The 25,979-nt window shown below is 41.3% G+C and overlaps 1 protein-coding gene across 1 annotated transcript in view; it reads left to right on the forward strand.

Annotated features, from left to right (window-relative positions):
- LOC124622812 overlaps window positions 1-25,979 on the forward strand; it is a 50,662-nt gene that overhangs the window by 11,513 nt on the left and 13,170 nt on the right. The window contains exon 2 of the mRNA XM_047148603.1: window positions 22,517-22,624. Coding sequence (XP_047004559.1) covers window positions 22,517-22,624 — 108 coding nt within the window. The remainder of the gene's footprint in view (window positions 1-22,516; window positions 22,625-25,979) is intronic.

The raw sequence follows: 25,979 nt of genomic DNA on the forward strand, positions 1-25,979 counted from the left end.
AGAGATGTTACAGCTTGTGTTTGAAAACATGATTAGACGAATTGAATTGTGTACTCAACAACAGAGGGGACACTTTTAACATTAGATGTGAAAATTTGAAAGTAAAAATGAATAGTCAATAAATTAATAACTTGTATTTCACTGAGTTTCATTTCGGTATATTCACTGCGGCATTCAACACGCGCGGCTAACAGTCATACGGCACTGCGGAGACAATTTTTGAACACCGCATAGTATCGACAGCAATTGAGAGATTTGCACCAGACAAATTAACAGAAGGCCGAGGCGATCCCCCACGATACGCAGAATAAAGACAGAACATTGTTGCAGAAACAACGAAAAAAGCATGTAAAAATTCAACTAAAGCAAAATCCCCAAGAGTGGTGATTTTTTACGGAAGCTCGAAGTTTAGCGTGTACTTCAGTGCGAGGTGGTTATAATAGTTTCCACAACGACACTTTGTCTCGAAAGCTGGCAGAAAATACAAAGAGGTTCTGGTCGTATGTGAAGTATGCTAGCGATGTGAGACAATCGCCTTCTCTGCGCCATAGCGATGGAAATACTATCGATGACAGAGTTACTTAACACAGCCTTCCGAAATTCCTTCACCAAAGAAGACGAATTAAGAATAGTTGCCAACATGAATAACTTAGAAGTAGATATCTTCGGAGTAGTGAATTAACGTAAATCACTTAATAAAAGCATGTCTTCCGGTCCGAATTGTATACCAACTATGTTCATTTCAGAGTATACTGATGCAATAGCTCCATACTTAATTATAACCGCTCGCTCGACAAAGATCCGTACCCAAAGACTGGAAAGTTGCGCAGCTTACATCAATATTCAAGAAAGGCAATAGGAGTAAACCACTAAATTACTAGTCCAAATCATTAACGTCAATATGCAGCAGGAGTCTGGGACATACATTCTGTTCGAACATTATAAATTACCTCGAAGAGAATGGTCTATTGACACATAGTGAACACGGATTTAGAAAACATCGTTCTTGAGAGACACAACTAGCTCTTTACTCACACAAAGTGTTGAATGCTATCACCAAAGGATTTTAAATTTATTCGGGTATTTCTAGATTTCCAGAACGTTTTCGACACCGTACCTCACAAGCGGCTTGTAATCAAATTGTGTGCTTATGGTTTCGTGATTTCCTGTCAGACAGGTCACAGTTCGTAGTAACTAACGGAAAATTATCGAGTAAAACAAAAGTAATATCTGTCGTTCCACAAGTAAGTGTTATAGGCCCTCTGCTGTTCTTTATCTACATAAACGATTTAGGTGATAATCTGAGGAGCCGTCTTAGGTTGTTTGCAAATGATGCTGTCGTTTATCATTTAGTAAAGCCATCAGAAGATCAAAACTAATTGCAAAACGATTTAGATATCTGCATGGTGCGCAAACTGGCAATTGACCTTAGGTAATGAAAAGTGTGAGGCATCTGCATGAATACCGAAAGCTATCAGTTAAACTTCAGTTTCACGACAAATCAATCAAATCTGAAGGCCGCAAATTCAACTAAATACCTTGGAATTAGAGTTACGAACAGTTTAAATTGGAAAGAGCACACAGAAAACGTTGTCCGGATGGCAAAACAAAGTCTGCGTTTTATTGGCAGAACACTTAGAAGGTGCAACGGATCTATTAATGAGACTGCCTGTACTACGCTTACCGGTCCTCTTTTGGAGTACCATTGCGCGGAGTGGTATCCCTATCAGATAGCATTAACGTAGTACATCGAGAAACATCAAAGAAGAGCAGCACTTTTTGTAGTATCGAGAAATAGGTTTTTTGTATATCGAGAAATAGGGGAGAGATTATCACGGACATGATACAGGATATCCGATGAACATTAAAACAAAGGCTCTTGTCGTTGCGTTGGGATCTTCTCACGAAATTCGAGGCACCAACTTTCTCCTCCGGATACGAAAACATTTTGTTGACTCCGACCTTCATAGAGAGAAACGATCATCAGTATGAAGTAATCGAAACCAGAGCTCGAACGGAAGTGTGTATGTGTTCGTTTTACCCGTTCGCTGTTAGAGAGTGGAATAATAGAGAATTAGAGTGAAGGTGGTTTGATGAAACCTCTGCCAGGCATTTAAGTGTGATTTGCAGGGTAGCCATGTAGATGGAGATGTTTCTTAAAGTTCTTTACGTTTTCTTCATATTGTTCAAATGGTTCAAATGGCTCTGAGCACTATGCGACTTAACTTCTGAGGTCATCAGTCGCCTAGAACTTAGAACTAATTAAACCTAACTAACCTAAGGACATCACACACATCCATGCCCGAGGCGGGATTCGAACCTGCGCCTAGAACCGCACGGCCACTCCGGCCGGCTCTTCATATTGTCATCACAGCAGTCTTTAGGTGTTTAAGAATCCTGGTGGATGCAGAAAGATATTTGGGTCCTTTAATGTTGAGTATTAGTACGAAAAATGAAAGTCGCAGGTGTTCATACTGTTGACACATTTATTGCATATTTCCAAATGATCATCCCTCCAATACACAATTGCAGACACAATTCGACATGTGTGTAATACAGAATCAGTTCTGAGGTCTCACTTCCCCTCCAACACACGAGTTCCAACTACTAGGCAAGAAGTATAAAGATGATACAGTCAGGGTGTATATGCTCCGGGACATCCCGGAAATCCGGGGAAAACCCGGGAATTTTTTAATCAGGGAGAAAACCGAGAAAAGTTCGGGAATTTTTTAGATTTCCGAGAATTTTTCGTTGTTTTAGACTTCAGTAAAACTTTTAATTTTGACTGGTAAGAGCTGATGAACAGCGATATGTGTGAACGGCTTTAAGACGAAGACTATGGAATACTTCATAGCAATAAACAGCTGCCGAAGAGGGTGACGTCTCAACTGTTTACATTAAGTTCGTGTGAGTTGTTTTTCCCGCGGGCTCACGCGCATGCGCAGTTGAGTTGCATATGAGCTAACAGTAGCAACAAGCAAGGGGATGCTACCAGGAAAAACTTTTCTGGAGCGCCCAAGCTGGCAGATAGCCGCATGTGCAGAGCAGTCTGGGTTGTAGTGGGCAGTCTCCACGTAAGCCGTGTTTATGTTTAGTGATTTTGCTGATTCCTCTTCGGTTAAACTTCTCACATCAAATGAAAACATAATGGATTTCTGTGGTTGGGAGGTACTAAGTGATAATTCACATTCACATAATTAAGGAAGGCTAACATGTTATTAGTTTCAGTATTCTGATTTTATTTTACGTCCACGTTTTTGGCAGTCAGCCGCCTTTCAGAACAATGAAGTTATTTTTGTCCGTTTGCTAAATAAATGTACCTTTTATTAATCTTTTTCCCATGGGCAGTCAATTTATTAGAAACGAAGTGTTTCATTCCGCGCTATTGGCTAGTTTCAACTTTTCACTGAATTTCAAGTGCACATTTTCATCTTCTGGTATCTTATGGCATTATGCTATAATAAAGAACCTAATATGAGATAATACATTTTGGGTACTCAAGAAAATTTGCATCCCGAAAACCGCAGTTAAATCTTAATATCAGATTGGGGCCTACTTCATTGTGAATCTAGACATTTGAATGTTCACTTTATGCCGAACTATGCATTTTAGTATGGTGTACGAAATTCCGCTGCTCTTGGAGTATCTTATTGCTTTTATGACGTCATGTAAGACCTCTTAATACGATGTACCTACGAACGTATGGGCTTTCTATGTCTTCCTAGCTGCCCACGCCTAGTGACGCCTGTTTCCTGGCGCCTCTGGCAACTGCTGTAACGAAGCTATTTCTAACAGGTTGCTGGAACATACTGTGAATGGTGCTTTGAAAAGCGCTGGTTTCAAAGTAAATTTCTTTTTACGCAAGATGAATGATGTTACTTGTGCGAATGTGCAATGAATTCCTTAAATTACAGTGTGTTTGACTCTCATTTAAAGCTTAACACACTGAGGACTAGCCTCTTAGAAGAATTTCTAACCTAGAAGACCAGACTGAAATCTGGTTTCGCAGTACAGAGCAGATAGGTTGTGGGAAGGGGCCAAGATCAGTTACTGTTAGTTATACAAGAACACAACTTTATTCTTCGAAAACCAGTGCACGGTTTTCGCTTTAAAACAACAGGGATCAATTCACGGCTGAGGGCCCAAGTAACTTAATAATAATGTTTAAATAATTCCTTTCAAAACACAAGGATTTAGAGCAACGGCTGAAGGCCTCACTTAAGTAAAATTAAAATATCTTCTCAGCTAAAGACTCAAATAATATTTCAGATCAGCAAAGGAAATACTTTAAAAGGCAAGAATTTACCAATTTCGGCTAAAAACCATAGTAAGGAAAATTTAAATTAATATCTCGGCTGAAAGCTCAATAATATTTCAACATAAAAAATGGGAACCTTTAAAGACAAGCATTTACCCAGTACAACAGAAAACCATCTTAAGAAAACTTGAAATATCTTGATGGCTGAAGGCCCCAAACAATTATTCAAAATAATTAAAGACAAACCTTAAATAAGCATTTACACAGTACAGCTGAAGGCCATATACTGAACATAGAACAGACAAAATTAAAACACGGCTGAAGGCCCGGCACAGTACTTGCGAAAAAAAAAAAAAATCACAATCCCAAACACTAGAACAGTGGTGCTCAGAAATGTTCCAAGGGTCGGCCTGGGGAGGAAACTCTAACAACAGTTTAGGTGAGACAGACAGCCAGGCATAACACTAAATAATCGGAAGGCAGCACGACCTACGGACGGCTGAAGAACCAACCAACAACCTAATCAGTTCCCTTCCACCTGAACAACGACATGACAACCTAAATATCAGCAAGGACGAGGATCGCAGCAGTACTATGTCTCAATAATTGGCATCTAAACACAGTCAAGGCACAATAACCACTCAACGAAAAAGGGGGAACAACATCAAACTTTGGAACTAAATGCCGTGCCAGACAGCATCAACACGGCGAGAAAAACACACTGCCGGAAAACTACGCCAACGACCAGGGCAGGCAACCGGAATGTTAACGGGCACGAGGCAGAAGATACTGCTGGTGCACTTCACTTCAGGAAGACGACTGCAAAATTTTGCCAAATCCAGCACGCCACCACGTTGCTGCTTGCGGGAGCAGCACAGGAAGCAACAACCAGCAATCAACAAAGAGATGTCACAGCAGCTGGCCGGTGTGGCCGTGCGGTTAAAGGCGCTTCAGTCTGGAACCGCGTGACCGCTACGGTCGCAGGATCGAATCCTGCCTCGGGCATGGATGTGTGTGATGTCCTTAGGTTAGTTAGGTTTAATTAGTTCTAACAAGGCAACCTCCCCATCGCACCCCCCTCAGATTTAATTACAAGTTGGCACAGTGGATAGGCCTTGAAAAACTGAACACAGATCAATCGAGAAAACAGGAAGAAGTTGTGTGGAACTATGAAAAAAATAAGCAAAATATACAGACTGAGTAGTGCATGTGCAAGATAAGCAGCATCAAGGGCGCTGTAAACTCCGAAGCGCCGTTGTCATGTGGTTAGCGTGAGCAGCTGCGAAACGAAGGGTCTTTGGTTTAAGCCTACCTCGAGTGAAAAATTTTATATTTTCAGACTGTTATCAAAGTTGAGGCACTCAAACATAATCAACTTCGCTCTCCAAAATTCCAGGACATGTTCAGATTTGCTTGGACACATGCAGGATTTGACGGTCTACACACGGAAAAATTTGAAAACGTTAAAAACATATGTTTTGACAGAGCACAGGGAAAAATGTGCGACTGTGAAACTGTTGCATTCATTTGTTGCAGTTCATGTGACAAACTCTTATGTTTTCATCACTTTTTTGGGAGTGATTATCATATCCACAAGAAAACCTAAATCGACAAGGTAGAAGAATCTTTTTACCCATTCGCCAAGTGTACAAGTTAGATGGGTCGACAACATATTCCTGTCAGGTGACGCACATGTCGTCAACAGTGTCGTATAGAATATATTAGACGTGTTGTCCTGTGGAGGAATCGGTTGACCTATAACCTTGCGAGGAAATGTTTTCGGTGCCCATTGGAGAGGCACGTCATTTCGTCTACTAATCGCACGGTTTTGCGGTGCGGTGGCAAAACACAGACACTAAACTTATTACAGTGAACAGAGACGTCAATGAACGAACGGACGGATCATAACTTTGCGAGAATAAAGAAAGTAAAATTTTCACTCGATAGATGACTTGAACCAAGGACCTCTCACTCCGGAGCTGCTCACGCTACCCACGGGACCATGGCGCTTCTGAGCCCACAATATCCTTAATGTTGTTTATGTTGCGCATGGACTACTCAGTTCGTATATTTTGCTTATTTTTTTCGTAGTTCCACACAACTTCTTCCTGTTTTCTCGATTGATCTGTGTTCAGTTTTTCAAGGCCTATCCACTGTGCCAACTTGTAATTAAATCTGAGAGGGGTGCGATGGGGAGGTTCCCTTGTAAGTTCTAGGCGACTGATGACCTCAGAAGTTAAGTCGCATAGTACTCAGAGCCATTTGAACCATGTCACAGCAGTTGAGATTTAATAACAGGTTCACTGATTACTGAACTCCAGTATGCAGGTTCAGTGGGCGACGAACTTTGCAACTCTCGCAGCTAGTGCCACACAACTCTGACCGCACGTGCACGCGACCAGCAGCCGTGGCCTGACGTCACGCCGTAGAGACTTCGACGCTGCTCCGTCGCAACCGAGCAGCTGCCTACTCCAGCACGTAGACAGCATTCATCCACTCGGTGGAAATCACAGTTCCATGTAACCACTTGCACCAATAACTCCAAAATCCTAAAACAAATCAACATGTAACAACAAGAAGAAATGACAAGTCCCACACACGCGGAGTTTCCATATGCGGTCGGCGACCACATACACGTCGTCTGATGAGAGAGCGACCGAGCGACCAACCAAGGTCGTCCCCATTCAAGCTGGGAGTGTCGGCAACGGTCGGGAGAGTCTTGGCTGTCCGGAGCTCACTGCAGCTCCAACCCGACTCAATTCGATGTCCGTTTGGAACTCGGAGAGACGACGACCCGGGCACACTGGCTCGGACCCAGCCATGCAGAGGTAACTCTTGCCCATGCAGAGGTAACTCTTGTCCATTGGCCATGACATCTCTGCAGAAGGAAGGAACCGACTCATGTCCGGCAAGATGACCAACTGACAAGGCCCAGAAACGGTCAAAAGACCAAATACACGTCGCCCAATGAGACGAGCAAACGAACGACCAACCGACGGTCGCTCGGTCGCTACCGCTCCAGTCTCCTTCCGTCGGACAGTTCATGTGCATGGCCAGCGGTCGGCAAGTATTGGCTGTCCGCGCCTCACTGGCGCTGCGACCCCCGACTGAACTCCCGACAGACGACGACCCGGAAATACTAACGGTGGCTCCAAAGATAGTACGACAGTGCACTTATCGATAAGCACTGCTGCTGCCACTCACGGTCAAGCAAAAATGGTTCAAATGGCTCTGAGCACTATGGGACTCAACATCTTAGGTCATAAGTCCCCTAGAACTTAGAACTACTTAAACCTAACTAACCTAAGGACATCACACACACCCATGCCCGAGGCAGGATTCGAACCTGCGACCGTAGCAGTACCGCGGTTCCGGACTGCAGCGCCAGAACCGCTAGACCACCGCGGTCGGCGGTCAAGCAAACCACCAACTTAGTAACGCCAAAAAAATTGAATAAGAATAAGGCGACAGAACAATAAAAACAAGTTGACGAACAATAAACGGCATGACCGCGGGCCACGCTCGGCTCACAGACATTATGTCATTATTTAAAATTTTACTGTCATATTTGTGTGATGTATCCTAAAGTGTAGGACACGCAAAGAAGACCAATATTACATGTGAAAGCTTATGTTTTCTCGTAGCTTATTAATCTTCAATACCAATATTATATCTGAAAGCTTGATTTTTCTTGTAGTTACTCTATGTACATCAATTTAAACTTTTGCTGTCTGCGCGTTCACACCAATTAACAGTGATGTTGCTATTGGCTGACTACGTCACGCGTCCCATGCTCAAATATCTGCATTCATTGGCTAGCGAGATCACGTGACATAAGCTGTGACTGCCTTACACAAGCGCATTTCAATCTCGATTTCAATGCTTTGGAAACTAACGTACTGTTTCGAATCTGTTGTTGTTGTGGTCTTCAGTCCTGAGACTGGTTTGATGCAGCTCTCCATGCTACTCTATCCTGTGCAAGCTCCTTCATCTCCCAGTATTTACTGCAACCTACATCCTACTGAATCTGCATTGTGTATTCGTCTCCCTCCACGATTTTTACCCTCCACGCTGCCCTCCAATACTAAATTGGTGATCCCTTGATGCCTCAGAACATGTCCTATCAACCAATACCTTCTTCTAGTCAAGTTGTACCACAAAATTCTCTTCTCCCCAATCCTATTCAATACCTCCTCATTAGTTATGTGATCTACTCATCTAATGTTCAGCATTCTTCTGTAGCACCACACTTCGAAAGCTTCTATTCTCTTCTTGTCCAAACTATTTATCATCCATATTTCACTTCCATACATGGCTACACTCCATACAAATACTTTCAGAAAATACTTCCTGACACTTAAATCTATACTCGATGTTAACAAATTTCTCTTCTTCAGAAACGCTTTCCTTGCCATTGCCAGTCTGCATTTTATATCCTCTCTACTTCGACCATCATCAGTTACTTTGCTCCCCAAAAAGAAAACTCCTTTACTACTTTAAGTGTCTCATTTCCTAATCTAATTCCCTCAGCATCACCCGACTTAATTCCACTACCTTCCATTATCCTCGTTTTGCTTTTGTTGATGATCATCTTATATCCTCCTTTCAAGACACTATCCATTCCGTTCAACTGCTCTTCGAAGTCCTTTGCTGTCTCTGACAGAATTACAATGTCATCGGCGAATCTCAAAGTTTTTATGTCTTCTCCATAGATTTTAATACCTACTCCGAATTTTTCCTTTGTTTCCTTCACTGCTTGCTCAATATACAGATTGAATAACATCGGGGAGAGGCTACAACCCTGTCTCACTCCCTTCCCAACCACTGCTTCCCTTTCATACCCCTCGACTCTTATAACTGCCATCTGGTTTCTGTACAAATTGTAAATAGCCTTTCGCTCTCTGTATTTTATCCCTGCCACCTTCAGAATTTGAAAGAGAGTATTCCAATCAACATTGTCAAAAGCTTTCTCTAAGTCTACAAATGCTAGAAACGTAGGTTTGCCTTTCCTTAATCTATTTTCTAAGATAAGTCGTAGGGTCAGTGTTGCCTCACGTGTTCCAGTATTTCTACGGAATACAAACTGATCTTCCCCAAGGCCGGCTTCTACCAGTTTTTCCATTCGTCTGTAAAGAATTCGTGTTAGTATTTTGCAGCTACGACTTATTAAACTGATGGTTCGGTAATTTTCACATCTGTCAACGCCTGCTTTCTTTAGGTTTGGAATTATTACGTTCTTCTTGTAGTCTGAGGGAATTTCGCCTGTCTCATACATCTTGCTCACCAGATGGTAGAGTTTTGTCATGACTGGCTCTCCCAAGGCTGTCAGTAGTTCTAATGGAATGTTGTCTACTCCGAGGGCCTTGTTTCGACTCAGGTCTTTCAGTGCTCTGTCTAACTCTTCACGCAGTATCTTATCTCCGATTTCATCTTCATCTACATACTCTTCCATTTCCATAATATTGTCCTCAAGTACATCGTCATTGTATAGACCCTCTATATACTCCTTCCACCTATCTGCTTTCCCTTCTTTGCTTAGAAGCGGGTTTCCATCTGAGCTCTTGATATTCATACAAGTGTTTCTCTTTTCTCCAAAGGTCTCTTTAATTTTCCTGTAGGCATTATCTATCTTACTCCTAATGAGATAACCCTCTACGTCCTTACATTTGTCCTCCAGCCATCCCTGTTTAGTCATTTTGCACTTCCTGTCGATCTCATTTTTGAGACGTTTTGTTGTGTACATAGTTCCGCGTAGTCAGCGCGTACACAACTTTCCCACTAGAACGCGCCCCGCCAAGCTCAACGGCACAGGCGTCTCCGCACTACGAGATGGCGCTGTCTTAGAGACGGATTAAATTCTGCTTCCGCTGATCCACGTATTAATATGTAATGCAGCCAATGAGTTTGCTGCCTACGTAGAACCTTTTCTCCTCGCGGATCGCGCTCGCGCAGTTATACCTGAACGCTCGAGGTATTATAACGAGTGTACAGACCTCCGATCGGTCAGTCTGCATTAGTCTGCATTTGTCTATAGTCAAGTTTCAGTCTGCGCCTAATATTACCATATGCCTGTACATAGCCATGAAGATAAATGACTAGACACTTTGTCAAGTATCAGAGATTAACGTACCAAGACCAAAGGAGCTTCAGATTGTCAATTGTAAACAGCCTCCAGAATCAAGTTACGTAATATCTATGCTTTTTATTATTTTAATAAATGTGTGTGAAAATTAATCAAGTTCTGTTTAAAGTTGGTCACCGTCAATTTGCTACTCTAAACGTGCAAGTGGCATTTCTATCGTCTGACCTAATGGCAGAAGATAAACACGCCTCGATAAGACCACACGACATATTGCTGACACTCGCCTACTTCGTTAGAACGACAAGTCAAATAATCTGATGGTGTGTGTACCGAAGGTCTTTCAGTACGCACACCATACGTTTGTATTCCTTTTTGCCTGCTTCATTTACTGCATTTTTATATTTTCTCCTTTCATCAATTAAAATCAGTATTTCTTCTGTTACCCAAGGATTTCTATTAGCCCTCGTCTTTTTACCTACTTGATCCTCTGCTGCCTCCTCTAATTTATCCCTCAAAGCTACCCATTCTTCTTCTGTTGTATTTCTTTCCCCCATTCCTGTCAATTGTTCCCTTACGCTCTCCCTGAAACTCTGTACAACCTCTGGTTTAGTCAGTTTATCCAGGTCCCATCTCCTTAAATTCCCACCTTTTTGCAGTTCCTTCAGTTTTAATCTACAGTTCATAACCAATAGATTGTGGTCAGGGTCAACATCTGTCCTTGGAAATGTCTTACAATTTAAAATGGTTCCTAAATCTCTGTCTTACCATTATATAGTCTATCTGAAACCTGTCAGTATCTCCAGGTTTCTTCCATGTATACAACTTCCTTTTATGATTCTTGAACCAAGTGTTAGCTATGATTAAGTTGTGCTCTGTGCAAAATTCTACCAGGCGGCTTCCTCTTTAATTTCTTAGCCCAAATCCATATTCACCTACTGCGTTTCCTTCTCTTCCTTTTCCTACTGTTGAATTCCAGTCACTCATGACAAATTTTCGTCTCTCTTCACTACCTGAATAATTTCTTTTATCTCATCATACATTTCATCAATTTCTTCGTCATCTGCAGAGCTAGTTGGCATATAAACTTGTACTGTAGTAGGCGTGGGGTTCGTGTCTATCTTGGCCACAATAATGCGTTCACTATGCTGTTTGTAGTAGCTTTTTTCCGCACTCCTATTTTCTTATTCATTATTAAACCTACTCCTGCATTACTCCTATTTGATTTTGTATTTATAACCCTGTATTCGCCTGACCAAAAGTCTTGTTCCTCCTGCCACCGAACTTCACTAATTCCCACTATATCTAACTTGAACCTATCCATTTCCCTTTTTAACTTTTTTTACCTACCTGCCCGATTAAGGGATCTGACATTCCACGCTCCGATTCGTAGAACGCAAGTTTTCTTTCTCCTGATAACGACTTACTCTTGAGTAGTCCCCGCCCGGAGATCCGAATGGGGGACTATTTTACCACCGGAATATTTTACCCAAGAGGACGCCATTATCATTTAATCATACAGTAAAGCTGCATGCCCTCGGGAAAAATTACGGCTGTAGTTTCCCCTTGCTTTCAGCCGTTCATGGTACCAGCACAGCAAGGCCATTTTGGTTAGAGTTACGAGGCCAGATCAGTCCATCATCCAGACTGTTGCCCCTGCAACTACTGAAAAGGCTGCCGCCTTTCTTCAGAAACCACGCGTTTGTCTGGCCTCTCAACAGATACCCCTCCGTTGTGGTTACACCTACGGCAAGGCTATCTGTATCGCTGAGGCACGCAAGTCTCCCCACCAACGGCAAGGTCCATGGTTCATATATGCCATACTTTCATAATACGAAATCAAAAATATGCAGCTTATCGTAATATGAAGATACGCAGCGCAAACGTTTCTGCACATCACGGGTCTTACCAACGCATTTTTTCCGGGTTTCTCCGTTCTATGAAGTACCACGTTGGTGTATAAAGTTCCACACTGGTGTATAAAGTTCCACGCTGGTGTATAAAACCTTTACCATTCAAAGGATTGATATTTTTACAGTCCAAGGGAAAAATTAAATGAAATGTCGTGTGGCTAAGGTCTATCGGGTAGACCTGTCGCCTGGTGCAAGTCTTTTGTTGACGCCATTTCGGCGACTTGCGTGTAGACAGTGTATGATATGATGATGAAGACAACACAACAACCATTCCCTGAGAGGGGAAAAATTCCCAACCCATCCGGGAATCGAAACCGGGCCCCCTTGCACAACATTCTGCCGCGCTGACCATTGTGCTGTCGAGGCGGACAGTCCAAGGGAAAATGTACTGTCACTTATCGCAGAAAAAGTGTATTTTTCACCTTGGAAGAAGTGTATTTTCGTGTGGGAAAAGTGTGTTTTTACCCAGGAAATCTGAGAATAATTCGGGATTTTTTTTTCTTGTCCGCGTATACACCCTTTACAGTACGTGCCTCAAAGACACTCTTTTACATAACAAACTGGTTATTTAATAATAATTTTTTCTGGAGTTATTTTGAAAGTTTATAATTAACAATTTTACTGTCATTGTTTTAAATGAAATTAAAAGATGGCTAACCAAATTTTGAAATTAATCCAATATACGAAAAATAATTAAGTTTAATCAAATAATAAAATAATTATTATTATTTACGTCAGATTCATGTTTGAGAACGTGTCCTGCATGTGAATGTATAAAATTATGTTATTGATGTTAAAACTATATGAAATGCGAGAGCACAGTCTTTTGTCTTGTCTACATCGTATGGTAAATTGATGGAGTGTATTGAATAATTATTTTCTTTAAATGTATCGAAAATACAACACATTGCGAGGACTGCCGTGTCAATACTTACAACCGAGCTATGTACCAGTATAACTCACCTTAAGATTTTTCAACTGTCAGTTTGTTATATTTAAGAGCTGTTACCAGTCCCAATAGGACGAGTGTACACTTTCTGCTTTAATTCATAGTTTATTAGTGTTTTATTTCCCGTGGCTTTTCTATTTTTTCACAAAGCAAGACGATGAGAAAAGCAGTAGCACCATACCTTCGTATCAGTACCAGGTGTCTGTCCTCACTGCAAAATTAGCTAAGTCCTAAGTATTACTAAAACGACTGAATCAGTTCGAGATCTCCGCACACATCATTTGAGAAGAAGCATTTATGAAGTAGAAATTTTTCCTTTTACTAAAATATTTAAATGTACAGCAGTGTAGTTTGTGGCTCATTCAGTTTATTACACACAGTAACATAATAAGACTTTGACCTTCGTTGTCTGATTCCAATTTCATAGTACGATGGGACATGTGTTAAGACATCCAGAAGAAACTCCCATGGTACTACTGGGAGCTGTAGAGGATTAAACTAGTAGGGGAAGACAGGAGATTGAAATACACACAGTAAATAATGAAGAACATTTGGTGCAAGTGGTACGCTGAGATGAAGAGGTTTGTACATGAGAGGAATTGACCGCGTCCAAGCAGTGAGAAGACCGGTCAACACAGTTCGGCAACTATTGCCAGATCGTGAAGTGAGCTTCAAAATGGCCTGCTTACACCGTTATTCTTCAATCCGAACTATCTGAAACAATATTGGTCTGGTTTTCATTGCTTCGTACCATTGACACCGTCTGAAGCTGACTCACTTCGATGGTGGCTTTCACATTCACCAAGATTCAAAGCGCCAAAATCATCGGTACTTCACCTGTCCTGCAGCAGAACCGTCTTTTTGCCTTAGAGAAATATCAGCCTGTATGCTTAGACAATTTAAAATTAGTAAACAGTTGAGATCCACTTTCATAACAACTTTCACCACATTTCTTTTATAGAAAAAAAAGCCAATTCAAATGCTATTAATGCAATCAGTCACATACATAATATACTATAGATAGTCGCATGGAAAAATTTTACGGATGATATTGCTTATAAGAATAGAATACATCACTGTATAAGTGTATGTGGTGTTGTTACCTTGGAAGTATGGGTCGTGGGTGACAAGTGAACTGTGCGACCGCATTATAATGCCTGCTAGCCTGTGCCGGCCACTTTAGCAATGGCGGCAAAACTGAGCGATGTACTCACTCCTAATACGCACTGAAAACACAGGGAGAGACCACAACAGAAACCAAGCTGCGCACATTCCTCCTAGAGTGGTGTGCATATACATTAGTGTGACCCTAAGGAACATTCTTGTTCTTAGTTACGTTCTTATTTTGAAAGCGAACTTCTTGTTGCTCCCAGTCCGCTACCCCCTTCCAAACAATTAAAAAAAAAGAGTTCTGTAAAATTTCTGCTCAATTCGGTCACCAAACGTCTTGAAGTTGAAAAATAACCGACCCCTTTATGTATCGTTTAATTCCGTTAGAAACTGATACAGTCTTTGAAATTTTTTTCTTATTCTCGTCAAAAAAACATTTTGAGCCTAATTTTCCATTACTAATTTCCAAAAATTCCTGAAAAAATGTGAAAAACTTATCAAAATCACATTTTCGTTAATAATGAATACAACTTGTATTAGAAAAACTCATTTAATGCACAATGTATATAGAAGCAAAATATGATGTAGATGAACAGCAGTCGGAAATTTTTTACGCTGGCCGTCGAAGAACTGCAAAGCAAATTGTTTAATCATTTGTGAGACTGTATTTTATATTTCATGGCTTATACATTTTTCTGAAAACAACTGTCTTCCTACTTTTTTCAGTTTTCCTTTTGAGACGAGGATCATCCTATGTGACTATGTAGACTTTCAGGAGTATTAGCAGATCAAATTCTTGAGCGGCTTAGCTTTTCTCGCCTGATAACGGTGGCTAGGTGGACTGCAGAAATATTGTGTACAGATGACAGTTTCATCCGGCTCAAGATCTGACAAGAATTTAGTCAAGATTATCCTTTCATGTTGATGGATCTTTGTTACTGATAGAAAATCTGAGGAAAGTTTTACCAAGCGCTACAAGATACACACCTTGATGTTAATAACGGAAAGAAAACCAACTTCGGCGCAGACTGTACCTTTGGCCTTGTTTTTCTTCCCTTCTGCGTTTTCGTCATCTTTATTTGCTTACTGGATACCGTGTGTGATAGTTTTCAATACTTGTGAGTGCTGTGGAAGTAGGTTACCGTGGTAGTTCAACACTAAATTTCCCTCGTTTCCCCAACATTTTTCTTGGGAGAATAGATAATAGAGCATGCGTTAAGGTATCAGGGAGTAACTTCCACGCTGCTAGGGAGAACTGTATAGGATAAAAACCGTAGGAGAAGACAAGGATTGGACACATTGAACAAATAATTGAAGACGAACAGTGTAACTGCTTCTCCGAGATGAAGAAGATGGCACGAGACAGGAATTATCAGATGCTATTGTAACCATCCCACTTGTTAATACATTTCGTTCTTTTAGTTTTCAGAAACCGAATTATAGTTTTCCTTATGGATAACATATTCTATACATTACTGTTGGCACTCTGCGTGACCCTTTTTCCATGTTCTGATCAAAACTGCCCTTCCTTATATTTAGCAGCAAGCGTAATGGAACATGCACTGCACACATTCGCTTGTTTCATTGTTACAAGTCTTTACCACACCACTTTTTGGATAATGACTATTAGTTTCCTTTCTTAGTTTCAAAACAGTATGTTATCCCTGGATTACGAAACTGGTCTGTGGAAGTCCACACTTTGCAGTTAATGCTGTGTCGTTCCCTTTTATGTGTATTCCTTTGTTTTGGGAGTAGTGCCAACAACAGTGTTCTTAAGAAAAACATTTTATATGTCTGCAATGATCGAAATACATGTTAATGTTTACAGTATAACCACTTAAGATACCCTTTCGGCAGTTGTTGATTAATGATGTTTAGTTTGCAGTCAGGGCCTGGATGTGCTATTGGTAACTGAGCCTCTAATCATAGTTACAAAAATTGGAATAAAGCTCATTGGCTCATACATTCAGTATTCTTGACTTTGATGGCAACCTGTGCTCCTCACTTCTGCACCCACTCCAGAAACGCATTGGCTATGGAAATGTTTTCTTCCGCCCACTAGGATAATATAGACTTGGTAACAGTGCAGAATATGTTTGATAACTCTGTGATCATCTAGTTACTTCCCAGATGGCACAGAACTATCCTACCAAATTCGTCTGATACTTTCTTGTCATTTCCATTGAATGTTCTGAGCGATTTTCACGTAACTAGTGACATCTGGTTATTAGTTCATGGTTTTGGGTCAGGAAAACCATTGCACACAGAAACTACAATTAGTTTCATCATTTACGTTGTGAGTATCTATATTAGTCACCACTGGGACAATGACAGAGAGATAAATGACCCAATTCTTCGCTAGCTACATGTTCGCGCCATACAGTGAAGATACGAGGGTCACTCCAAAAGAAATGCATATCTTTTATTATACATATTTGAAAGTTTTACAGTGTGTAGATACATCCTTTAGGAACAATATTTTCATTTCTCCACATAATTTCCATTCCTCTCAACTGCCTTACGCCATCTTGGAACCAGCGCCTGTATACCTGCACGGTAAAATTCTGGACCAACCTGTTGGAGCCACTGCTTGGCAGCGTGCACAAGGGAGTCATCATCTTCAAAACTTGTTCCACGAAGAGAGTCTTTCAGTTTCCCAAAGAGATGATAGTCACATGGAGCCAGGTCAAGGTTGTAAGGAGGGTGTTTCAGTGTTGTTCATCCGAGTTTTGTGATTGCTTCCATGCTTTTTTGACTAACATGTGGCCATGCATTGTCGTGCAACAGCAAAATATCCTCCTTTTGCCGATGTGGTCGAACATGACTCAGTCGAGCTTGAAGTTCCTTCAGTGTCGTCACATATGCATCAGAATTTATGGTGGTTCCACGGCATGCTGTCCACAAGCAAGAGTCCTTCGGACTCGAAAAACACCAAAGCCATAACTTTTCCAGCAGAAGGTGTGGTTTTGAATCTTTTTTTTCTTGGGTGAATTTGCATGATGCCACACCATTGATTGCCTCTTCGTCTCTGGTGAAAAATGATGGGGCCATGTTTCATCACCTGTCACAATTCTTCCAAGAAATTCATCTCCGCCATTCTCGTACTGTTCCAAAAGTTCGCTGCATACCGTTTTTCTTGTTTCTTTGTGAGCCACTGTCAACATCCTGGGAACCCACCTGGCACAAACCTTTTTTAACGCCAACTCTTTCAGTATTCTGCAAACACTTCCTTCCCCTATCCCAGAGAAGCGTGACAATTCATTCACTGTGATGCGTATGTCAGCAGTCACCAATTCGTTAAACCTCTGCACATTGTCTGGAGTGTGTGCAGTACGAGGCCTGCCGCCGCGAGGACAATCCTCAATATTGCCGTGCCCGCTTTCATCATGTAACCTGTACTTCGATCGACAGCAGCATCTCCATACACCTTTTTCAACCTGTTGTGGATGTTTCCCACTGTCTCGTTTTCACAGCACAGGAATTCTATGACAGCACGTTGCTTCTGACGAACTTCAAGTGTAGCAGCCATCTTGAAGACATGCTGTGACGGCGCCACTCACGGGAACAGGTTGAACTAAGTTTGAAAACAAGCGGGAAGGATGTATCTACACACTGGAAAACGTTCACACATGCAGATTGAAAACTGTATTTTTACAAAAATAGTGTGCATTTATTTTAGAGTGACTCCTGTACCAACAGCTCCCTCTTCCAATATTGATGGAGCCAAGCTTTTTCCCTTTTCTAAACGGAGCCATAGGCAGCAAGATGGAAAATTAATAAGGAAAAACTTCAGAAAATTCTCCACCGTGAGTCTACCCGCTATTTTCAGCATGTCGTATGTGTGGCTGAAAAACATACAGTATTGCATGCTTCTTAATGGCTGTAGTTTTCGCTTCTGCAAGGATGATTTTAGGTTTTTTGTGAATAGACAGTTATAGCACAATAATTTGTTCTGCTAGATATCCATTCTGTCTGATTCAGGACAGCACCTAGATATAGAGTGGTTTCAATGGTCAAAGTGCACAATGTCTTATTAATTTGTGACGATTTAGGCACTTTGTCCTTAATTTATTATGCTACTTTGCTACTCATTTCTATCAGTGCAATGTCTAAATTTATTAAACACAACAATGAACACAAGAGAGTAATTAACCATAAAAACAATATTTTTCTCACATTTTTTTAAACAGGCTCTCAATGCTCAGGTATATTATACTGTCCACACTTGTAGAACGCTATTGATATTGTGGTATCACGTATGGACACCACCCTATCAGCATATCACAGTTGGTAACAGAATTACAAGGTTCTGTCCATTGCCTGTAGCAATCGTGTAAGATCCGGAGGACCCAATGCTGCACTCCCACTGAGCCACGCCTCCAGTAGCTCTAGACTTTGAGCGCCCTCTCTTGCCACAATATAGGATGGCCTGCAGGAGCGACTCAGTCCATTCCTGCTTGGAGGCTCTTCCTGTTGACATTGGTAACAGGACTCTATTTCTCGTTGCATCATTTGTAAAGAGTCTTCGTACATTTTGGGAATACAACTTAAGTAAATATTCTGTCTATTATGTTACTTTTTCTCTGATCATTTCTGCTTCTGTCCAGCTTTCCTAAAACGACAGTTGCTGCATCACTGTGTAGCCCATAATTTACCTTTGAGTACAAAGTGGTACACACCATATTCAGAGTGAACACTGTCATATTCAGAGTGACTCTTTGTCATGAAACCTTTCTCCTTGACAGGTCCTTTTGTGAAATCAGCTGATTGCAGGCGAGCGTTAACGCGCAGTAGCAACACTCGTTGCACTGTTTTTGGTCCTTTTTCTTACACTGCCACCGAAAGGTGTCTCAGTCATTGGCAATAAGAGACAGCTTCCATGGACACTCCCCTGGGGAGCAGTTCAAAGTACACAACAACCTTATTGAGTCACGAGAACCAGAACATTGTATATTCAGACTTCCCGTTTGTTAGAGTTTAGCCATCAATTTCTTCTTATGAGGTTAACATTGTAGTATCCTGCCCACTCGTCTAATATACGTTGCCTAGGAAGCTGTTTTCATGGATCACTAGACAACAATTCAAGCAGATCACATTAATGGAGTTTATTATAGTAAGTTAAATTGACAATACACTACTGGCCATTAAAATTGCTACACCACGAAGATGACATGCTACAAACGCGAAATTTAACCGACAGGAAGAAGATGCTGTGATATGCAAATAATTACCTTTTCAGAGCATTCACGCAAGGTTCGCGCCGGTGGCGACACTTACAACGTGCTGACATGAGGAAAGATTCCAACCGATTTCCCATACACAAACAGCAGTTGACCGGCGTAGCCTGGTGAAACGTTGTTGCGATGACCCGTGTAAGGAGGAGAAATGCATACCATCACGTTTCCGACTTTGATAAACGTCGGATTGTAGCCTATCGCGATTGCGGTTTATCGTATCGCGACATTGCTGCTCGCGTTGGTCGAGATCCAATGACTGTTAGTAGAATATGGAGTCGGTGGCTTCAGGAGGATAATACGGAACGCCGTGCTGGATCCCAACGGCCTCGTATCACTAGCAGTCGAGATGACAGGCATCTTATCCGCATGGCTGTAACGGATCGTGCAGCCACGTCTCGATCCCTGAGTCAACAGATGCGGACGTTTGCAAGACAACACTATTTGCACGAACAGTTCGACGACGTTTGCAGCAGCATGGACTATCAGCTCGGAGACCATGGCTGCGGTTACACTTGACGCTGCATCACAGACAGGAGCGCCTGCGATGGTGTACTCAACGACGAACCTGGGTGCATAAATCGCAAAACGTCATTTTTTCGGATGAATCCAGGTTCTGTTTACAGCATCATGATGTTGGCATCCGTGTTTGGCGACATCGCGGTGAAGGCACATTGGAAGCGTCATCGCCATACTGGCATATCACCCGGCGTGATGGAATGGGGTGCCATTGGTTACACGTCTCGGCCACCTCTTGTTCGCATTGACGGCACTTTGAACAGTGGACGTTACTCTTCAGATGTGTTACGACCCGTGCCTCTACCATTCATTCGAACCCTGCGAAACCCTTCATTTCAGCAGGATAATGCACGACCGCATGTTGCAGGTCCTGTATGAGCCATTCTGGTTACAGAGAATGTTCGACTGCTGCCCTTGACAGCACATTCTCCAGATCTCTCACCAATTGAAAACGTCTGGTCAACGGTGGGCGAACAACTGGCTCATCAAAATACACCAGTCACTACTCTTGATGAACTGTGGTATCGTGTTGAAGCTGCGTGGGCAGCTGTACCTGTACACGCCATCCAAGCTCTGACTCAATGCCCTGGCGTGTCAAGGCCGTTATTACGGCCAGAGGTGGTTGTTCTGGGTACCGATTTCTCAGGATCTATGCACCCAAATTGCGTGAAAATGTAATCACTTGTCAGTTCTAGTATAATATATTAGTCCAATGAATACCCGTTTATCATCTGCATTTCTTCTTGGTGTAGCAATTTTAATGGCCACTAGTGTAGGTACAGTATTACAACAACATTGGAAGAAAACACTTCCTCCAGAAACTTCTGCATCCAGCGATACTGCCAGACTGTATAAATGGCTTGACTTCTGAAGAATCCTCAGGGACGGCCTGTACTATTGGTACTTTAAGAGAGCGACTCAGCTATAGTAACTGTAGTGACCAGCCGGCAGCCAAGGTTCGTGTCAAAACACTATACCACCACCTTTCAGTCAAAGCGACTTTTTTAACAAATTTTGTATGCACGGGTTGTATGATTGATGTACGATTGTTAGCCACGCTTACCGTATGCCACAGTGAATATACCGAAATAAAACTCAGTGAAATACAAGTTATTAATTTATTGAATATTCATTTTTACTTACAAATTTTCTCATTAAATGTTAAAAGTGTCCCCCTGTTGTTGAATACACAATTCAATTCGTCTAATTATGTTTCCAAACACAAGCTGTAACATTTCTTCTGTAACAGAAGCAATGAAAGTGGATACTGCAGTTTTCAATTCATCCATGGATTTTGGACGGTTTTTATAGACAGTTGCTTTCGCTGCACCCCAGAAGAAAAAGTCAGGTGATGTTAGGTCAGGCGATCGTAGAGGCCAAAATCCCCGTGAAATTACGCGATCACAAAAAACATCAGCAAGCAGTGACATTGAAAAGCGAGCTGTATGCGCGGTTGCACCATCTTGTTGAAAATAACCGTTCAGTATTTCACTTAACACACGTTCTCCTATGAATGGATACAGAATATCACTGCACTATCGTTGTGCGCTTATTGTTTCGTTCAAAAATATGGGACCCACAATCCGACGTCTTGAAATTGCAATCCTGACTCCTATTTTCTCAGAATGAAGTGGTTCCTCATGAATACACAATGGATTTGCAGTACTCCACATTCGATAATTTTGCCAGTTCATGTACCCGGATAAATGAAACCACGCCTCATCAGTGAAAAACGTTTAATTGAGAATATCCTTTCCCTTTTGCTGAACGAAATTTTTGAACCATTGGCAATAATGCAATCTGTTTCCATGATCAGTATTTTTCAGTTCTTGCACGACTGTATGGGAAAAGTTCTACTTGAAGGGAAGTAACCCAGGCAGGCGAACAGTCATACGGCACGCGCGGCTAACAATCATACGGCACTGCGGAGAGACTTTTTGAACACCCCGACAAATGGATTTACTTTGTTTATTTGAAGAACCTGTATGACATGGACAAAAAAAAGCGTGTGAAATCTTATGGGACTTAACTGCTAAGGTCATCAGTCCCTAAGCTTACTCACTACTTAACCTAAATTATCCTAAGGACAAACACACACACCCATGCTCGAGGGAGGACTCGAACCTGCGCCGGGATCAGCCGCACAGTCCATGACTGCAGCGCCCAGAGACCGCTCGGCTAATCACGCGCGGATATGACGTGGACGCTTTAGTGTCCTATTTCAAGGGAAATATCATCTGTGATGTGGCTGCCCAAACGTGATTTTCGTCCCTCATACTGCTACTGAATAACCGTTTTCATTCGTTTTCATCTAATTTTTGACTGATGACCTCAGAAGTTAAGTCCCATAGTGCTCAGAGCCATCTCTTTACAGTCTAGTAATGTGTAGCTCCCGCATTCGATATATGATGACTGCTATGATTCTTGTAACTTTACCGACGTGCTCGTTTACAGCATGGGAGTGGACGGACGAGCGTGTGTGCTGCGCGCCATATGTGAGGCCGCCGAGACGCCACTCCGCCAGGACTCGCTGCTCGCCGAGCTCAGCCACCTGCTGCTCACGTGAGTCCCTCCTCGCCCTGCTGAACTCGCTACGCTGTCACTAAAGTGGTGTTTTACATTAGATGTAATTAGTCTTCTACTTGTATTTTACAACATTCAAATCAAAAACTGAAATTTGTAGCGCAGTGCCATATAAAAGAAGACAACATAACTGCACATGAAATATTCCGTTCTACTGAGAAAGATCCCAAATATCTCCTCCTGCCAACCTGTCAGATATATCTCAATGTTCAGCAAGAGCTTCGAAAACTCTTCCAACAACATTTCTGTAAATACCTAACTTTGCACATACCCCTCCCTGTCAATCAGTATGTCCCGGCTTCGCCTTTTCCATCCTGCCACAATTGTGACTCAGTTCCCATTCCACGATTTCAACAATTGAAAAATGCCATCTTTGTGTCCCTCGACCGTTGAAGAGTATATGACTGTGTGTAACACTCCGATCTCCTTTTCAAATTATAGACCTGTGAACTTCCAATAAAAAATTTCTTCATCAATGGATCCTCCATATCACCCAATCATACCATGTAACCACAAAACCACCTACTCCCGCGTTTTACACATCACTGCGGGTGTGGAAGTAGGCCCTGTCTTTTCTTTACTCCTGTACGTATCTTCTAGAGGAAGAAAGCATGAAGTGGTTGTATCAGCAGAGACTCACACCGGAATTGCAAATAGTTGAAACTAAAGACAATATTGAAGAAGAGTGGGAAGATTAAAAACGGCAATGTTGAAAATAGCTAACGAGGTACTAGGGAAAAGTAAAGTATCAAACTGGAATAGGGGTCTGAAAAAAATGGAACACTGAAAAGATTAAAAACAGCAATGCTGAAAATATGCAATGAGATACTAGGGAAAAGTAAAGTATCAAACTGGAATAGGGACCTGAAAAAATTGAATACAGAAATAGCTAATAATATGAAAGAAAAAATGTTTATAACACTTATTCACAAGCACCAACAAATGAAGCCTGGGAAAAATACGAACATATACGAAATAAAACAAAGAATGTTAAAGAAAAGATACCATAGTGAATCCTAGGAAAGATTCATTGCTAACATCGAACATAACATTCGCAGAAGATAGAATATAGTGTTTAAACTCAGGAAGCATACAAGTAAAATGGAAAAAGATGCTGCAAATACTAACATAATAACAGAAAATCAATGGACACAGTGTTACAAAAATTTATGGCATGATGAAGATAATGAAGAAAGTTATTCCATGAACATTAATGATAACTCTGTAGATCAGATAGACACAACAGAATTAAAAGTAACCTTAAATTAACAAAAAAATAGGAAAGCTACTGGCCTAGATGGCTATAACACTGAATTAACCAAATACAGGGGAACAATTTTAGAATTTTGCTTCCTCCATTTTTTAAATCTGGGTTGGAAGAACTGTTCTGTGCCTCAAGAATGGAATACAGGTTGATAAGGTAACAAGACCTCTTTTGTGAAAAATATTGCAAATAAAAGGTTTTCCAAAACAACTTATTAATACCATAAAGACTCTATACGTAAAACATAAATAGCTATGAGTTCACATTAGAAAATGTCAGATGAAATATTAATAAATCAAGATGTTCGACAAGGCGCAGTCTCTAACCTACTTTATTTAATTTATATATTGACGAGCAAGTTATGAAGTGGAAGGATGAAATACACTTAGGAATTAAAATAATATTTAGTGTACCACTAAATACTCTGTTGGATGGTGGTGACCAGATAATTATACAGGAAACAGAAGATTATTTACAAAGAGCAGTATATAGATTGAGCCAAAACGCAGTATATTACGACTTAACTACATCCGCATATAAAAGAAAAATAATGACTTTCAAAGGAAAGAATCCACCCAGATCGAAAATAACAATAAATGAGAAAATCTTAGAACAGATATCCCGCTTCAGTTATCTAGGATGTAATATTAGTTTTAACCATGAAGTAGAGACTGACAAAAAGATTAATAAATACAAGGATATCTTCGGATCAATTGGAAGAACTCTGGGAAGAAAAACAAGGAAAAAACACAAACGAAATTGTATAAGGTTATGGTTGTACCTATTCTTGTGTATAGTTCCAAGCCATGCACAGTAACAAAAAAAGAAAAATCACGTATGCGAGCAGCAGAGATGAAGCTCATGACATGTTTAAGAAGCTGTAATAAAGTTCATAAAACAAAGAATGCAACAATAAGATCAGATTTAAAAATGACCAGATAGAAGAGATGGATGGATGGATGATAGAGATCGGAAAAGATGATTACAGCGCCTAATCTTTGGAAGGAATTGATGATGATTCATGAAAAGAAAGTTACATAGCGACATAAGTTACTTAGGGGTGAAATAAACAGGAAGCGCAGGGGAGATATGGCGAGATATCTGAAGGAAAAATGCGAAGAAATCGAAAAGAAACGATCGTCACCACTACTCACTCAACAAACAGAGACATCGAGGCGACCTTCAGTGAAATTAAAAGGAAGGGAGTCAACATTGAGAGTGCTGTGGGAATTCTACTGCTAAACACATTGAAGAAAGCGGATAGGCGGAAAAAGTATACTAAAGTCTTTACAGAGCCCTGTATACCGACTATTACATGAGGCAGAAGGCATAAGGTAACACACCTTCGAAATTTCTAAAATCTATTGAGGCAAATACCAACCAAACCACAATTCAATTTGACTTGTAGTACATCTGAGTCTCGAGACTTTTGCAAAAAATACCATGAACAACATCCTAAAAATAGCACGGAGAGATAACTGCGAGAACTGTGGCACAATCAGATTAATATCCCATGGGTCCAAGCTACTGAGTATTACTAAACGACTATTGCAGAACCCAGTACCAGTTGCAGGTGGCCCACATGACGGCTTCCAGGGGTCACAAAAATTTGGTTATCAGTATTTCGCCTAATTATTGACCGACTTTAAAAATTTTAGAGCTGTCATAATCTGCTTGCTGAGAGATGTATTCTTACTTTAAAAGTTTAACACAATAACACAAGTATTACAGTGAAAAATGAAACAATTGCATGGCATTGATGGCCGGAGTCTCCAGCCGAGAAAGTTCGGCCGCCGAGTTGCGAGTCTTTGACGCCACGTTGAGCAACTTGCATATAGAAGACGATGAAATCATGGTGAGGCCAATACAACATTCACTCCCCGCGCGGAGAAAATCTGCGGCCCCACCGAGTATCGAACCCGTGCCCGCTGCATGACACTCAGGTAAAGGGGCCGATAGTATTTCACTAAGAAACTGTATCCTAGTCTTAAGTGAGTATAACTAACGCCACGCAGAGACGCGGATTTTATACATCCAGTGTTTGAGAATAAGAGCTCATAGGGAATTCCA

This window comes from Schistocerca americana, chromosome 7, assembly GCF_021461395.2.
Source record: "Schistocerca americana isolate TAMUIC-IGC-003095 chromosome 7, iqSchAmer2.1, whole genome shotgun sequence".
Classification (NCBI taxonomy): Eukaryota; Metazoa; Arthropoda; class Insecta; order Orthoptera; family Acrididae; genus Schistocerca; species Schistocerca americana.